Source organism: Enoplosus armatus, chromosome 1 (assembly GCF_043641665.1).
Source record: "Enoplosus armatus isolate fEnoArm2 chromosome 1, fEnoArm2.hap1, whole genome shotgun sequence".
Lineage (NCBI taxonomy): Eukaryota > Metazoa > Chordata > Actinopteri > Centrarchiformes > Enoplosidae > Enoplosus > Enoplosus armatus.
The window spans coordinates 16,277,389-16,295,960 of record NC_092180.1 but is presented as its reverse complement, the minus strand read 5'-3'; the positions used below and the strand labels follow the sequence as shown (position 1 = coordinate 16,295,960).

Sequence of the window (18,572 nt, the reverse complement as noted above, 5' to 3'; positions counted from 1 at the left end):
TGCTACACTGCACTAAACTGAGCTGGATTAAACACAGACCCAACTGTCTACAATGAGTTCAGTATTGAATGAAAACATATTGAACTTCCATATTCCTTTTCTTGTACTGGCAATGCATGCTTTGATTATACATCTGTTGCCAATATATGTATCTGTATTTTAAAGTATGGTTTTATTGATTGTATATACACAACCTTTCTTGACAGCCAGTATGCAAGCCATATCATTTTTTTTTCCAGAATCCAGGGTGGCTAATTGACAATCATCAAACTCAAAGCAGGCCTATACTTTAAGGTAAAAATGGAAAATGGAATGCTGAAAAGAAAATATTGCTTTTAGGCCTGGAAATATATTTTTAAGACCTTTTAAAGTCTTAGTAGTATGAGACAAACAGCGTTGGAAATGATGATGGAATATGTATAAATAGGGGAAAAAACGAAAGTTACAGTGATGTTATGATCACATAGTTTTACAGATTTAATTAATTTCTTATTGTAAACACATTAAACACTATGCATCCTACTAAGTTATATGACCTTTTAAACTGATGCTCGGATATGACATCTCAGTGCAAGGTCACTCACTTCACTTTTTTTAAAATAAAAACATACAACTGGAAGCTGAAAGGCAAATTTCTGGTTAATATAATGTAATGATTTTGTCTTTGGATGCTGGAGTTGTAATCCTTAAAATTCAAAACCATTTTTCGTATATGGCAACCTTAAAGTGTAGTATTCAGCAAAAGTTGGCAGTATAGATTAATGCAGTCGAGGCTTGTAACAGTTAATATACAACTCCTGCATGCATCACCTCTACTGATGAGGTGGCTTTTCTCTATAGGGCTTTTATTTTGTACATTTATACAAGCAGACACACACACACACACACACACACACACAAACACACATCAACACGAATCACTCACACGAACACACATACACAGTGTTCAGTACATCCAATTTTAGTATGGATTAAAAAGTTGGATAAAAATATATATATATTAATTTCCAGATGGGTTTCTAAGTACCCTGCTTCATTATGTAGTGAACAGGAAGATAAAGACACTACAGCTCTGAACAAATGCACAAAACAAAAGACGAAAAGCTTCTATCAGACTTTCTTGATCACAAGGCAAAGTGCAACATCCAGTAACAACAGGTGGTCCGCTCCAGAGCTATGCATCTTTCACGTCTGACTCCTCGTCCTGCTTGCGGTCAGTCATTCGCGTACATCGTGGACAAGTTGTGGAGTTGTCATAGTAACAATCTCTAAAGAGACACATAACAAACACCAACATATTAATGGTGTCCGTTTGGGTAATGTGTTGTTTTTCATTTTAAAGGGATAGCTCAGTTCAACTGTACTGTTGCTATCTACAGTATGTTCAGTGGGACAAACTCATTAATACCTTCCTTATTTCTCTGTATGCAGTTTGAAGGTTTGTTAATTTGTGGTCTTAAACAAGATTAGCCCAATAACTGGACGTCTTTGGGATTACGAGTCGTTCCACTCAAAAGTCCACTTTTCTTTTTTAGAACTGAGGCACTTTGTACCTGTTACCACAAATGTTTTCACAAATACATTTTAAACAGCTTACAATCACATAATTTGCATTATTTTTCATTCTGACTGGTTGGTGGTGACTAACCTGTGGAAGACGGCAGAGCACTCGTGGCAAACTGAGGTGTGACTGTCAAAAGGGAACAGGATGTCTCCTTCCTTGCACAGCTCACACACAAATCCTTTGGCCTGACAACGCTACAAATACACACATACAAAATGGGACAGAAAGTCAGGGTTTCAGGACGGTTATGTGTTTTCTACTCCTTCAATAAGTACCTATTGCCTAATAATAGATACTACAAGGTTACGTTACGTGTGACCACACCAAAGTATGCTTACTAACAAAGGGAAGTGATTAGTATTGTTCTTTGTGCATGAGCTCACCTCACAGTCTAGTTTGATGTGCTTAGCAAACATGGTGTGGATCTCTGTGAGGGAACAGCTGAGTCTGCCACTGGAGATGTCAATCAAATCCTGTAGTGAGTACATGTCATCGTTCTCCACAAAGTGCTGCCGATCGTGTAGCTGGTGAACACAAACACAAAAGAAAACTATTTATGAAAATGTCTTATAGGATCGTAAAACGTATGCAACTTGCATACCATGACACCCAACCCTGCAGAGGGAAAATATATTAAATAAATGTATGAGATCATACTAACCAAAAAGCACTTAAACGTGGACTAAAACAGTTTTTTCAATACTTTTGTCTGTTGGAATGCCTTTTTAACAGTTTCACAAATATCAATGCACATGTTGCAAAGTTCTAACATACTAGGAGGACAAATTACAAAAAAGTATTTGAGCTGATACTGAACTTGTCCCAAGAATAGTCAAGTCAAGTTGACTGTATTTGTAGGGGTCTAATGTCAAGTACAGTGTCTCAATTTAACATCAGGAACCTTTCTCCACTTCCACCACACGGTGGTGCTGTTAGATTGACTTTGCACCATGCAAAGTCAATCTAATTTGTGGTGAATAGATATTGTAAACACATGCTGACCTGTAGTAATAGCCGAGCCTCCATGGCCTCCTTACAGGTAATAAAATAGGGTTTCATCAACAGAATATCTTGGCGCAGTTTCTGTAAAGGAAAACACACATTTTGCTGTCAGTCACACTTAATGATCTCTGTGCTAACAGTACTCCATACAAAAGCTGTTTGATTTTCAGCATAAAAGCACCTGTTGCAAAACATGGAGACAAAGTGCCAGAAAGGGTTGGGTATAGAAACAACTGTAACAGTAACTATAATGAAGATGTCAAGGTTAAATAATTTCAGAAGGGATTCCAGGTTAAAACTGATAACACACAGCTGTCAAAGATAATTAGATACACTGATAACATTTTACTTCAAGCTCCGCAATATCTTACAGGGTCTTTACTAGTGCCTACCCACCCTGATCTCAACCAGTTCCTCCACAAAGTTGAATAGCAGCGGGTTGATTTCTTTCAGCTTCAGCACAGGTCGTGGCATCATCAGGGCCAGGTAGCGCAATGAGGAACGACAAACCTGAAAAAGAGGCACCCTGTCAGAATACAGACGGGCTGAATACGCCCACATGAACACACTATCACCCCTTTTATACCAACACAGTGACGTGGGTTAAACCAGTATTGGTAGATAATGCGCATAATCTGACCTATATTCCCAAAACCTCCTCCTGACCTGGGTGGAACTTGAAAGTGGGTCAGATGCTGACTGGCTTTCATAAACAGGCATTTCTATTAGAGATGGGAATGTAATTTAATGTTATTGGAACAACATTAAGCTGACTCCCCTTGAGACATTTTCTTAGACTCGACAAAGCTCCTTTACAGGCTGTGTAGCACTCCTCACGACTAGCATATTGACTTTGACATATGAAATAAGTGGAGTGCCCCCTTAAGTTGATTTGATGCTTCTGTAATATAATTCTGTGTAATTCTGATGTTTAGCAGTAGCATTTACAGTTGCAGTTACAGATCTGAGTCTCTTTCAACAGCGACAAACGGACAATAATACACTGTATTGACACATCCAAAGACTCAAACGCTGCTGTAACATGTGTTAAGTAAACCCACATCATACACTCATCTCCTGTTTGAAAGGGGTATTACTAAAGACGTCTCATAGATTGATATATAAAAGATGAAGGGCAGAAGATGTTTTTACATGTTGAGTGGCCACACGTATTCTATGGTGGCTGTTGAGGGTACCTTGCGTGGTTCAAACTCCCAGTTGTGGATGACGCGAGCTGGGACAATGGCTGTGTCATTCCAGTGGCATGTGCTGCAGTAATATTGGCCTGTGTAGTCACACTGTCTGGCTTCACTCGGCACGCCCCCTACAAGATAAATACGGCAAAGTACAGTCAAAACTATTATAAATAAAATTATAAATAAAAATGTTAAATACATTTCAAACACCCTGATTGAACATGTAGTGTTTGGACATGTAGGAGAGAATAAAGATTTCCTGAAAATGATTCCATGTCAAATATGTGCACACTCAACTTTTCTTAGCTCAGTAATTTCGAATCAGCAACTTCTGGATGGCTGTAAAGTAACCTTATGTACAACTTTGTGCACATGCCTATTAAACTTAAGTTCGATCAGTTCAAATCAGCCTACATAAATCGCTTTTATATCTTCTGTTTCCCTATTTCAACTTGCCAAACACAAACTAACACAGTACATTTGTACTCACTCAGTGAAATAGGAGTGCGACATTCTGCACAACGGTAGTCTTGCCGGTCTAGTCCTATCTCAGGGCAGATGCTAAGCTCGTACTCCGACTGGTGGCTGACCTTTGACCTGACACAGGGCTTTGTGATCATGTTCATACACTTACTATGGCAACGGTAATAACAACCTGAAACAAGAAAGGGACAAACACACACATGATGACATTACCACTATACCCAATGGGTTTGGTACGATCGGCTGGTTAACGGATTTGAAGAGCTGCACAAAGATGCTCCCACTGAGTCCACTTTTCAGAAATCAATTCTGAGAAAATTAAATGGAAACCTGACAAAATAAAATTAAAATCTAAAATATTGAATCAAAGTCTGAGAATTCCTGTTCTCAGATAGTAGCACATCTTAACATAACAGTATGCATGTGGAGCTTTGAGAGAGATGGTGGGATTGCAAATGAATCTCTGAGGAAGCACCATATTGTGAGCTCATGCATGGAGCACAAAAAAGGATACTCAGATAGAGCTGGTATGATATTTTGGTGCGGTATCAGACTGATACACTGAGTAGTGTGTCTCACCTGTGCAGGTATACCAAGTCTGGATAAGGCCCCAGATGATAGTGCTACATTTGTCACAGGTCTGTTTCACGCTCTTGCTCTTTTCCTTGGAAAAGCGGTGCTCCAGTAGGACTCTAAGATTAGGCTCATCCTCCTCAGGGTCCTTTTAAAAGGGACAAAGTGCCAAAACAAAATTCACCAGGACATCCAACAAAGCAGTAACACCACCTCCTAGACTACATTAGGCGTTCATATTATGATCTGATACAAACTCAATAAAATTATTTTATTTGTATAGTCCTTCTGTTCTCGCTGTATGATCCTCCCTGAAGCATCAAAGACAATATCTACTTCCCTGACAGAGCTTGCCTGTTCAACTTGCATCAGATGGCAATTCAACATTCAGCTGCATTTTTATATCACAAAGTGCTCTGGGAAATTTCCTTTTAGTATACAGCACTGCATATGACATTCAGCTGCTTCACATGATATGGTTCCAAATGGCACAATATCAGTAAAAACTTAAATAACTCTTTTCCATAAAATGCAACTAACTGATAAATGGATTTGTTCATTCTCGTGTCCTGCAAGAAACTAGATTGTAAGTAATACTGCACTATGTAATTTAAAGAAAATCACAAGTAACGGAACAGATTTGGAACATGAGGAGTTTTGCAGGACGTTGCTGATCTCCACAAACTTGCTTATCACCTCATCAGTCTCCAAGAATGACTGCAATGCTTGCTCTGATTTATCTCATACAGGGCAAAGTGATACAATGAAAGCTGAAGAAAACCATCATTTGAAATGTGTTGTTAGCACATAGAAGGCCCAGCAAGATTTTTTATGATCTTACCTCTCTGACAAAGATCTCTACCCATAAGCATTACTTATCAGCTACAGGCCAACTACAATACAATTACATTAAAAAACTACTGCACCCATTAGGTTATTCTTAACCCTTAAATTATATGTTTTCCAAATGCACTTGAATGCAGCATTAGTTTCAGGACATGCCTCTCCAGAAATACAGTAAAAAGGCACTCTTTAGATAATACAATGCATTCCACAAAACTGAAAGCATGCAAGAGAAATGATATTAAGTTTAACTGATTGTCCCACTGAGCCAGCACCAACAACTACGCTATCACATTATCCACTTCTCCATTCACTCCTCAGTTCCAACCTTAAGCTCCTGCAGTTTGAGACGGAGGTGGATAAGTTTCACCACAGTGTCCTTCTGTCTCTCCGAGTGCTCTGGCAGCTCCAAGATCAGCTTTTTACACTCCTCTATGGCCAGTTTCAGCTGTTCAATGTCGGACGCCACAAATGAACCCTGTCAGCGTGAACAAGAGCAAAAGCATGTCTCAACATTCAGTAAATAAAATAGGACGTTCTGTACGTAAGCACTCACAGTTTTACAATATGAAACAGTTTCATTTTTTTTGTTGATAGTTGAGGCGGACAGCGGGAACAATGCTTTACTTACCATAGGCCTTGAGAAGTGGTCCTCAGCTAGACCAAGGTCCATGGTACGATCTGAACTGTGGGTTCTGGTCCCAGAGAACAGCTCAGGCCTTGCTTCTGAAAAGTGGGCAACGTGACATAAAGTACTGTTCTTCTTGTAAGCATACACACTATGCTCTGCTAAGTGCACTCAGTCATGCATGTTAATTTCACACATATGACTGTGGTCACTCAGGACAATCCCTTTTTTTTTATCAAAAGCTGAAGGAGCTGAAGTGAGTCACAGGTAATTGTCTTATCAGTCGTGGTAATGTGTAACCAAGCCACTCCTACTGTGTCATTAAAACTGCTGCTCACCAAACTGAATGAACGTTGAAATGCTGATCACTTGCGCATCTACATGTTTACAATCAATCTGTTTCGTATGGTATGCTTCGAAATCTATTAAATAGCAGCGCTAACATTCTTCTTCTCTATATGGACAACTACTGCTGCTACTATCAACTATTTTTGTACAAAAATGTGTTTCATCTGTGGTACTGTACATGTAGAGTATGACTGTATGTGTGCTATGTGCATTGGTCTCGAAAAGTCCAGACAAATGTGAAATGATTCTGATCCTCAGTAGATGCATGACTTCACAAATTTGTTTATGCTCACAAATATCTGTTAATACTACCATAATACCATTATATGCTGAAAATATCACTTGCAGGGAGACACTCAAATGACACATAGTAAACAAACTTACTTTCAATCTTACAGAAAAAGTGCAGACAAATGCGGTTGTTACCTGCATACACCTCAGACCAAAACATGTCGAGTGAATTCAGCCTCTCAGTGCCAGACAGAGAGAGGACGACGAAGCAGAAAGACACGAATGATACCAGTGAAATCAGCTCAGCTAACAGTGTGTCAGGCTTGCTTGTTAAAAATATTCGAACAAAAAGTGTTTTATTTCCCAAATCCTAAAATACAGGAAGCATTACTAAAGTACTGCTTACACTTATGCTTTTCGTTTCCTCTGGTTGAGCTACAGTATTTCCAACTTCCTTTTCCATGAGCTTAAAGTTGCCCAAAACTGTTCGTTTGTTCTTTATGTATCAGGATCTGTTCTAGACTAGATAGAAACTGTTTAACCTGTGTAAATATTTGAATGAAATAATTACTCAAAATCAGTTTCACTAGGGAGTCACTGTCCTGTACAATGAGTGAGCCACAGTGACATGATCTAAGCACGTAGTAGCCTCACTGTATTTGGAACTGTAAGTTTACATCTGCAAGCACGTGTCATTTAGAAAAGCAGAAACCATGGTCTCAGAAAACACCTCCCACTGCAGCACCCATCTGTTTGTTTCTGTGAATTTGTGAATTAGTAAATTAGTAAATTATAGTTATTTTTAGTAGCTTTTTTATAACATATTATAAGCTTTTTTTAATTTATTGTTTTTATTTATTATATCTTGTCTAAATTTCCCCACTGAAGGATTAATAAAGGATTATCTTATCTTAGTAAGAACATCTCTATATTAGGCAGACACCCATAGATCAGTAAAATAATTTATCTTTATCCTAACTCAAGGAGAGCCGGGTATTTTTTCCTCCTCATGACAATAACATTTGTTATTTTTACACAACATTGACATTAATAAGCCTCTTTTCACAGTCGACCAAACCAGACATCTTTTCAGAGAATATTAAAACGATGGCTGGACGTCTGCCAAAGTAGACTAGACACATTTCCTCAAGATAGGAGCTGAAAGGCGTTAATTTCTCATCCTCCCAATTCTATCGACAGCACTTCAGCATTTAATTTCTGGGATTTTCCATGATACATCGGAACGTGAAACGGGGGTAAGACAGAGTTGTGTTGCGCTTGAGTCCTTCTCCATGTCTTTTGGCAGATCCCTAGAGTGAAATATATGACATGACATATCAGGTCCAGGAGCAGTCTAATAATGCTCTTAATCAGCTTTTCATGAGGTCTTTGTGACCACCAGAGAAAATAAACCCATAAAGTGAGGTGAAGTGCAGTATGAGTTGCTGTCAGTCACCAGAATAAACTTTGTTTTCATTTTTCCATGTGGGTCAGTGTAGCGATAATGATGCAGAACAACAGTCACCAAAACTGTTCAATGAATGAGGTCCAATAAATGATGTTCATATGACTTCACATTTACACCTCTTGGTTCATTAGTAATAAGTTAATGTGTACATGAAACAGACTCCAACCTAAAGCCAACACTATTTTTTCCATGAACTGAACTACAGGTGTGAAAGTGACCTTACAGTGGGGTCATATATTCTACACTTGAGATGGCTGTATCATGATTTGCCTGTGAAGAATTCGGCAAACTTTACCATGCTGTGGGGGCGTCTTGCCTCCTTGATGACCATCTTCTTCTTCTTCTCCGCGATCAAAGGGATTGAGCCGGGTTTGGCGGAAAAGTGCAAGTCTCTCATCATACTCCATTTCATCGGCTACATCTAAGGAAGACAAAATACATCACAGTTACACTGGTTCATTTCTCTTGTGTCTTGTGTCTATGAATTGAAGCAGGAAGGAGGACCATGGTCGTCTTTTAATGGAAGCCAAAATGAGTCTGCATAGTTATTGTGCAGTGTGTTCCCATTCAGATCCCAATCAACTGTGCTGCTTCTAGCCAGTTTAAGTAAAGTAACATCTTTCAACCTTGTTATAGGGTAATTTTCTCAGACTTTACAAAGCTACTCCAGAGCCACAGAAGACATACACAACTGTTTTCACAGGTTGAGTAGTACTCCATTTGACTAGTAAACTGACTTGGACACCAACATCCATTTTTTGCAATAAATGTCCAAAATGAATAATGTATTGATGTGTTTAGAAACCAGAAAACAAAAATAGCATGACCAAAACATGGACTGTTTTTCATAACAGCAACAAGGAATGGAGGTTTCTTAAAGAGTTGTAAATTGAAAGTGATCTGCAATAGATCTGAAGTAGCTAAATGTTAACAGGTAACCTCAACTAGCTTTGAGTTCCCAAAAGGCTGTGGTACATGAAATAAAAACTATGTGATTCACATTACCGGTATGCTGGTGTTTTGAGGGTGCGTGTCAATTAAAATGGCAGACAGAAATTAAAACCACAGCACTCCTATGAAAATCAATGCGCCCTATTCAGATGGACAATAACAACACTGTCACCTAGCAGACTGCAAAGCTGGATAACAGGAAGTCATTTTTTAAAGAATGATCCAAATACAGACACTCCATTCACTATTTATCAGTGTTCTCATCATCGAGGGCAGCTCATGGGGCCAAGCAAGAAAACACCGCAAAGCCCGAGAAACGTTTGAAGACTCTCCTCACCAATTATAACCAATCAGGACTGCAGTTGACAGTCCTCCTCTATACAGCGGCAACCTTGATTATGTTTCGAGTACTACTGCTAAACATGTTGGATACTGAATATAATTAATCACAGCTGTGCAAACAATATTAAGAGGGACAGCACCATCAATACACATATGTCAACAGTCAGCTAACGTTAGCTAGCTAACTAGCTTTCAAAACAAACCAGTCAGTTGTTTTGATGCCAATGTTAGCTAATTTCACAGGTCGGTCTGGTCGGAAGCTTACCCCGTTGTTGACCTTATTTATCATCAAGGAATCGACAGTAAAATATATTCTATAGTCGACGCTTGTAGTTAATATGAACAGTTCTCCCCGTGTTGTTTTGTCTCTGTCACCAGCAACATCATAAGGCAAAAAGAGGCAAGTCAGCCATTGTTGAAAAGAAAATGCATTTCCGGTTAGCATTTTCAAAATAAAACACTTCATGGCTGCCATGCAGTAGCATTGTGTGATTAATACGAGGAAATTCAGAATGTATTTGATAAGTTACATGTACTTAATACAAACATTGAATAGAAACATGCTGCCTCTTGTCTAAATGTGGCATATTAAGCTACATTACCTTATACCGAAGTAATGCTTTTACTTTGAAAATAAACGTATCTAATGTTCGGTCTCTTTCCCTCTCAATGAAATATTAGGTACCTTCCATGTAACCTCCTCAGAGATGAAAAAAACATCACCTTCAAAGTGTAGGCTGCATGTCATGGTAGGGCTTTCCTTTCCTTTAATGCATTGCAGTTAGTTCCCAGAACATCTAATAATAACTGATTAATTAGTAATTGCACTTCTTATCATACCATTCAGAGCTTTTTATCACATTTTCATGCATAGCGTCTCAAGAAAATCAATTAAGGAATGTGTTTTTCTGAACCTTTTGTCTGACAAATAGAATGCATATAGTTGGCCTACTTTCTTGTGAAAATCAAAATGAAACTCTATAAATGCCCTTAGTATTGCAATTATTTTGCCTTTTCAAACTTTCAAGTAGGTAGGTGTTAGGAAACAACAGTGCCATCTGATTGCTCAATTGCATCAATTAGGCTGGTGACGTCACCGACCTAAATTGTTTGTAAGATAGAAAATCAATATATATCAACTCAATACAGCAATTTCAATACAGTATGCTTGGTTTAGAAATTCCATACAATTATGCCAGTTTGTCATATTGTCTGCCATGCTGCATCTTTAGTGTAAACACACTGCAATGGCCACTTAAAATAAACTGAAAATTTACAACTCAGAGCAGGCAATGCATTTATATTAGGTGTGGTATTATATTTTAGATGTTTATGGGAAAGCGGCTGCAAAGGCACGGCTTGTGTGACCTACAACAACCAGGGATTGAAATGAAAATACTGTTAATGAAAATACTTTAACATTTCAGTGGAATATGAGCAAATTAACTAAAATAATTTGTGAAGTTTTGAAGATTTCATGCATATTAAGTTTAATGTGTAAATAGCCTCACCAGCAGTTGACAGTCTTTTGAGATGAGTACAGAAGATAACAGAATTCCTATTATAGTATTCAATAATAATAATGTGGTCAATGCTTATTTAAAATGCTGGCAAATATTAACATTTACAACAGTTTGGCAGTTAGTGTAAATTGTGATCATGTGGGGTTCACGTGGAGCTTATTTTTAGAGCATTAAAGCAAGAGCTATGGGGGGTTACCACTATAGTACATCTGCAGTACATGGAAAAGACAGCTCTTAAAACAAGATCAATCCATGTAAATGTGTCCATCCCTGAGGGTCAGAGCCTTGGTTTCTGGTCATATGAATAACCTTGAACACTTATAGCTTGAGTGTGTTTGTTGGTTGGACGGCAGCTGTGGGGATTTTTATTTGCTGTGAACAGAGCTGCTTTGTGCGGCTAAATGAAATGACAAGTAACGCTAACTGTAAACGTGCTGCTCTCTGCAAATAACACAGTCACACTTTGGTCATCCTTTGGGCTAATTAGCGATAATTACAGTCAAGTGGAAAATATGCAATGGCTCTGTCTGCTTCCTTATCTTATTTACTTATTATGTTATTTACTTCATTGACAATGATGGAAAGTCTTTAAGAGTATTTGTAGAGGATTTCAATATGACATTCATGTATGTGTATATAACATGCAACGATTGTCCTAAACTCAGGGTTGTTGAGCATTTTTATGATAGCAGCACAAGTTTGGTGAAACAGGTATAGGGTATTGTCAGAGCGTGACGAGAGTGATACCATTATGATCTTAAGATAAGCACATCAACGCTCATGTCGTCCTTTGGCTTTAACCGTGTACTAACAGGAAGTTGTTTCTCTCTCTACCTCTGATAATCACCCAATTAGCCAACTGGCTAATAATTCTACTTCATGCCCAGTATGGAATACCAATCCTGACTTAAAAATGAAATAATGAAAAGAAAATACAAATTCAGTAATTAAAAATAATATGACACTAAAAGAAAAATAATGAGATTTATTCATTAAGCATTTATAGATTCATTTTAAAATGTATTTGGCATTTTATTTATTCATTTAAAATGTATTTATTTTATCACTTCACTTACAATATACCGGTCAGGTTTGGTCCTCCATAGTCCCAACCAAACTCTCAAGTACGTGGACTGCATCTTTTACATTTTTGAATCAAATATTTAGCACAAAACAATTTTTATGTTTCTTATGTGAGGAAGTTAATATTAATACCAACCATTTATTATTTTGTTAATGTTATTTATTATATTATTATCCCCTTTAAAACGCAAAGCTTTCTTAAATACATGCACACATATTAACATATCACTTACTGTTGGTCTTTGCCCTTGGAATTAGACTCTTGGTAGACTGTTACTAGATGGGATGAGTTGTATTAATTAACATTACTAGGAGAGGTCCTCCACCAAATAAAGCCACACAAATTGTGGCTTTTGTCTCGGAGCTTGAATGCCTGCTATTAGATGTTGTCCTGTGTGCGAGACAGCACTTCATTAAGGAATGGCTTTGTGTGGCTTTGTTTGGGTGGCGAAAGTGAGAGGCAGAGCTTGAAAGTGGGTACCTCATGCCAAAACAGTATTCAATCAAGAGCATGAATAGTCCGTGTGCACAAATGATTAAATCGAAGGCAGGAATTACTCATTCGAGAGCACTAAGTATTGAATTGAGAGTACATATTAGTTACAAAAGTTACAAACCAATCTAACAAAAGGCTCAAAGCTATGAGGCCTGCAGCAACTAGCATCTAGAGATTATTATATGGTCCAGGTGACCAATTGTTTTTAGACACAGATCTCTGATTATCACACTGAAGGGTTTTTCATTCATTGTTGGTTTCATTTTTAATTCTCTGAAACACCAAAAGCTCTGCCAAAAAGAGCCAGGCACAAGTAATACAATTATGGTAATAAAACAGTCAGTGCAAAAACTTAAAAAGTAGAGCGTGTAAAAATTCTAAAATTGTATCGCAAACATACATTTATTTCATGACAATTTCATTTAATTGTTGCTCTCTTTTGCTTCCTCTTTTAAAACGCTAAAACTGTGAGTTTACATTTTATTTAATTTTTTCCAATGATGCCCATGTGGGTGAACTATAATAAACCCAGGAAATCCCCTTCAATTATGTTATTTAAGCACAGCAATTGAACTAGATCATGAGTTTAAAAATGGAGCATTTCAAAAACATCTCTGTTGTGTTATACATCAATGGCCTTTCTGTCTGGTGAGAGTAAATGTTGCACATTGTTTTTCTATGAAGCATAAAAAAGGGTTAAAGTTGAATGTAAATATGTTAAAGTTCAAGGACGTGTGATCAAGCTGATGTCTTCTGTCTTGACATGTGATCAAGTTGATGTCTTCTGTCTTGGCTTATCACCTGCAGATATTTTAGAGATACTTAAAAGGTGTAATGAATTGAGACTTTTTGAGACCATGAACAGCAGACATAATTTGATAACCGTGGGGTCCAGTGTCAAGTTTATAAGCCCCCTTAGAAACCTTTAGTCTAGCCATGATTTGACGCTGAGAAAGCCCCTCTTTGCTCAAAATAACAATTTGACTTCTGACACTTTCACTCGTTTGGATGCCATGTTTCCCACTATCACAATGCTACTTAATAAGCAATAATCTGCTGGAAACTTGAGGCACAGCCATATTTATAACAGGTGAACACTGGCTGCAAGCTGAGTTAATTGAACGAGCCTCCGGTAAGTAGATCAAATCCAGTCAGAGTGTCATCTGAACTCATGCTTCGATGGAAGGATACAACTCAGAGAAATCTGACCTTTTGTACGAAGGAGTTAATTTGGTCAATGCCACACATTTGCTTAAATTTGATTGCTGCCCTAAAAATAGTGAAGAATCAAAATATTTCTTCTTCATTTTATATTCATTCATTTTCATAACTTCTTGTGTTTTTAAATGTTTCTGAATCCTCAAACTTTGTGATTATTTCCAGGTTATTGTGGTCTCAGACTTTTGGACCCCACTGTATATCGCCTTATTTGGCACCTCTGACACATCCTATAGAGCTAACTGCACAGCCATTTCCTAGAGAAATTGCAGACTCTTCTCTTGTTAGCGTGCACATGAATGAAGCCTTTGGTTTGGATGTTTGGTCTCTAATAGCTAAAACGACCATCTAATCGAGCACACTGTAAAAATTAGGAAAAACCATGGAAAATATATTGGAGGGGTGATCAATCATAATAATCATTTACCACAAGCTCTTGTTGTTTTGGCCTCTTTATTTGAGACAAATATATAACATGTAAACTGTATCAAGGATTACATATAACACATGTTCCTTCTATAAAATAACTGTACAACATAGTCCTGTTTTGCTCAGTTTCAAGTTAACAAGGAATGCATGCTGCAGTCATTTACAATATGTGCTGAATCAAGTTTACTTTAGGGCATATACTGAATCATTGAGTACCACAGTCTCATTACCTTTAATAGAGGTTATTTTCAAAGATTTATATAGCAGATACCAGACAGCCATACTGTACATTCACAGTCCTCTGTAACAACTCCAACGCATAAAAAATACAGATAACAACACAATGATATTAAAACAAAAAATACCATTAAAAATAATACTACAAAAAAGTAAAGTGAGTTATAATTCAAAATCAATAGAAAAGCGACACTGAAAAATATCAAGGAATGAATTCAGTGAAAACCGTGGGGACTGTGTAAATTATATATTACTCAACAGCAAATACTCGAGCAAGCATTAGTCAGTTACTACAGTGTACAACAGTCCACATTATTATCAGTACTTAACCTGCACAGTTCACACTACATGGTAGCCATCATCTAACCAATAAAGTTGAATTTTTTTTTTCTCGGCAGACAGCCTGATCATGGGATCTGAGTCTTTTTCCCTTAATTTGGAAACACCAGTCCCAAAGCATTTACACTACTGTGTGTGTGGAGAAAGGATTCTACACTTCATGGCAGATATATGACTGCATTTCAGTTTTTCTAAAGGAAAAACGGTCAGTTGGAGTCTAAAATGTAGGTCCTATTTTCAACAAATCCTTAGGATCAATAAAGAATAGGATATCATAGGATAAATTAAATTAAATTAAATGATACAAATATATAAAATGGTAAGCTTAATTTCCAGAGATTGTATTTTAAGTACATTTCAGGACAGTTTAATCTATTGAAATTGTTAATAAAGTCCATAGTTTTGATGGACTTGAGCATCTACGCCAGTTACATAGACAACAAAGTATTTACAAAAAGTTCCCCACAGACACATCAGGCCCAAGTGTCTCATTCCTTTGACCTGCATAACACATCAGCCTCCGAATCTTTTTTGCACATTTCAGAGAACCACACAAACTTGCAGAAATATTACTGATGTGCCTTCTTTCATAAACCCTCTTGTGCCCTGGGCATCAGGCCCACCACCGAGCGAGGCCGTTCATGTGATTTTTCCTCAGTCACGCGGACATTTATTTTTGGGGTAGTAATTCTCACACAGGGCCACCCAACAGACTGCAGCAAGCGTTTTTAAGATGACTCATATCGTTTGAAGGCCAACTACCACTACAACTCATATTTCTTCTATGTCCTGCTCTTCTTTGATTCAACTAATGATCCCGGCCAATACATTCCCAAATAAATATTATATATTATATAATAAATTGTTATCCGTTTTAGCTGCATTAATTCATTAGAATTAATGATTCTCTTTTTTCGGATGATGCGCAAATGTGGACATTATTTCAAAAGAGGAGGCTGTTAATGAGTCTCACTGACTGAGAACCCGATAGGCTATATTAAAGATATGCAGGAAAACTACACACTAACATTCAGTAGATATAATTTAACACATTTCCAGTTTATTTCCTTGATTTCTTAAAGTGTCAATAGCTTATCGAAGCAGAGTTACGACAGATCACATATTTCAATCAACAAAAAGAGGCACTTTATATAAGCCACGTGAAAACCCCAAGTTGATTTACAGAGGAAACAATTTGTAGTCGTTCAACGAAAATAAAATGCTTGTCAGTTACTTTAATTTACTACACTCTGAGGATCTCGCGTAGTTTTGAGAGTCACGGCTGGATTGAATGTCCAGATGTTTCACAGTTCAGGAACCTGTGCACGGAGTGGCGTAACGCAACAATTAATAAACACGCAAATAAAACTGAAGCCATGCGTGGAGATGATCATAAAATCCACGATGAGATGTACAAAAGTGTTTATCAGAGATGTTATGTTATGTAGAGTGTCGCGCGTTGGCATCATGCATCAGCCACGGCTTACTTCAGCTTCTGACACAATGTTGGCCTAGATCCAGGAAGAAGAGGTATTGTTGATAACCTGATGCCCTCGTTTTCTTCCTATGCGTGCACGGTGTCACACGCCGAAGCACCAGGAACACAGGACCAGCTCCTGCAGGGTTTTACGCAGCTCCTGGCTCCGGTAGGCGTAGATGAGCGGGTCGATGAGCGAGTTACAGATGATGAGGATGAGGAAAAGGTTAAAGTTTCTGAAGAAACAGTTGCAGAATGGGCTGGTGGGGCAGGTGAGGATGAGGATGAGGTGGAGGAAGAAGGGGCCCCAGCATAAAATGAACACCCCGAGCAGGATGGTGAGGGTAATCGCTCCCTTCATGCTCGTGGACTGGCGTCTGCTTTTGTGGAAAGCCACGATGCGCCGGGAATGCACGTGCGCCAGGACGAACATGTGGAGGTACAGCACGGCGTTAAACACCAGGGTGATGCAGAAAAAGGTCACGAGGCACACGATGACAGCGTTGTCGGTGTGGTACACGATGAAGAGGATGCTAGAGGTGATGCTGGCCAGCCACACCACCACGATAATGGTGACGGCGCGCTGCGTGGTCATGATGCTGTGGTAACGCAGCGCGTAAAAGATGGTGATGTAGCGATCCGCAGCGATGGTGCACAGGAAGGAGAGCGAGGACACCACGGAGCTACAGATCATCACGTCGATTACGTTGTCCAGGTGGCGCAGCATGCCAGGGTGCACGTCCATCAGGCCGTGGTCGTTGAGAAGCATGAATATGGTCTCCACCACGTTGCTGACACTGACCAGCATGTCGGACACGGCCAGGCAGCAGATGAAGTAGTACATGGGCGAGTGTAGGTTGCGGTTCTTGATGATGGCCAGAACCACGAGGATGTTCTCCACCAGGCTGATGAGCCCCAGCGCCAGGAAGAGCTCCTGGGGGATGCGGATCTGCACGCAGCCCAAAGAGTTTCGCTCTCCGGTGGTGGAGTTCGTTTCGTTCCCCTCCATAAAGTCATTCAGCGGGCTGAAGTCCACATGGAGGATGGAGGGGTTATGCAGGGACCTGTTGGTAATTTCCATGTCTGACTTCTATGTGAAGACTGCCCACTTCACAGGCTGTCCTGGTGGATTTAACTGCAGCACAGTGTCAAACTGGGTAAGGAGGTGTCATCAGTTTTCTCTGCGGTTTGGAGAATACTTCGGAGTCTGCGGTTGCAGTCACACGTTGTCCCACAGCCAGTTGGGGAAAAAAAAAATCATGCGTCTCGTCCGAGCAGTTGTTCAGATGTTGAACCCATCAACGCGTTGACTGTCAAATATCCACTAAGCTCGCCTTTAACAACAGTCAAATGAGCGCACCGAAGCAGCCCGGGGCGTTTGCGCGTTTGTCCGTGTGAAAAGTGCGTCTTCTTCTTTCCTTCTCCATCAAAACATTGAGCTCACACTTCATGCTCTTTCACTCTCATGGGGCGCCCGAGCCGCCCAGCTCATCCGCCAAACTCCTCGTATCCGTTCACACTGTTATGACCAACATGGCGACAGTGAGCAAAGTGTCTTTGGTACCTCGGGACTGTGACTGTCGTTGAACATTTCTCAAAGTGATGCTGGAGTCTGAAGGCGACTCCTCCTCCTCCTCCTCCTCCTCCTCTCATGCAAACGTCAGCTGGGCTGCGGTGCTGTCCCAGTGATGTCTGACACGCGCGCAGTTATGAGGGAAAAAGGAGAGGAAAACAGGGCGGCGAGAAGATCCTCAGCTGAACAAAGCATGGCAGTCACACATGGAACATCTTCCTAAATCTGTGACAAATGCGCTGTAATTGACCGGTAGAGAAAATATATGTGGAACCAGACGTTTTTGAGGAGCCCAATAAACATGTATTTGGTCATTTGCAGTTTAAAAGATGTCAGAGCGTCTAGTTTAAAAGTCATCTAAATTAAGTATTCCCATTGTTTTAACATCAGTCAAATGTTTCACAATAGCTGCTTCACAATGAAATATAGTCACTTCAACGCCTTTAAAACAATCGTTACCTTAACCAAATTTAGCCCCGCTTTAACCTCGCTACATGTAATGATTAGATTTGATGCTGAGACAGAATGGCACACTGACTTACTGTAGTTTCAGTTTAGGCTTTAGGAT

The 18,572-nt window shown here is 39.1% G+C and overlaps 2 protein-coding genes across 2 annotated transcripts; both read right to left on the bottom strand.

Moving 5' to 3' along the window:
- Nucleotides 1–1,105: 1,105 nt before the first annotated feature.
- def8 (differentially expressed in FDCP 8 homolog) lies at nucleotides 1,106–9,986 on the bottom strand. Its single transcript, XM_070918340.1, has 12 exons — nucleotides 9,895–9,986; nucleotides 8,632–8,757; nucleotides 6,293–6,387; nucleotides 5,990–6,139; nucleotides 4,825–4,966; nucleotides 4,253–4,417; nucleotides 3,763–3,890; nucleotides 2,963–3,076; nucleotides 2,567–2,647; nucleotides 1,948–2,088; nucleotides 1,649–1,758; nucleotides 1,106–1,268 (listed from the first exon to the last, which is right to left on the bottom strand). Exons 2-12 carry the CDS (start codon nucleotides 8,741–8,743, stop codon nucleotides 1,175–1,177), a joined length of 1,332 nt encoding a protein of 443 aa, XP_070774441.1. The 5' UTR covers nucleotides 8,744–8,757; nucleotides 9,895–9,986; the 3' UTR covers nucleotides 1,106–1,174.
- Nucleotides 9,987–16,534: 6,548 nt separating this feature from the next.
- Nucleotides 16,535–17,512, bottom strand: mc1r (melanocortin 1 receptor). The gene has a single exon (XM_070921103.1). It carries the CDS (start codon nucleotides 17,510–17,512, stop codon nucleotides 16,535–16,537), a length of 978 nt encoding a protein of 325 aa, XP_070777204.1.
- Between the last annotated feature and the right edge of the window lie 1,060 nt (nucleotides 17,513–18,572).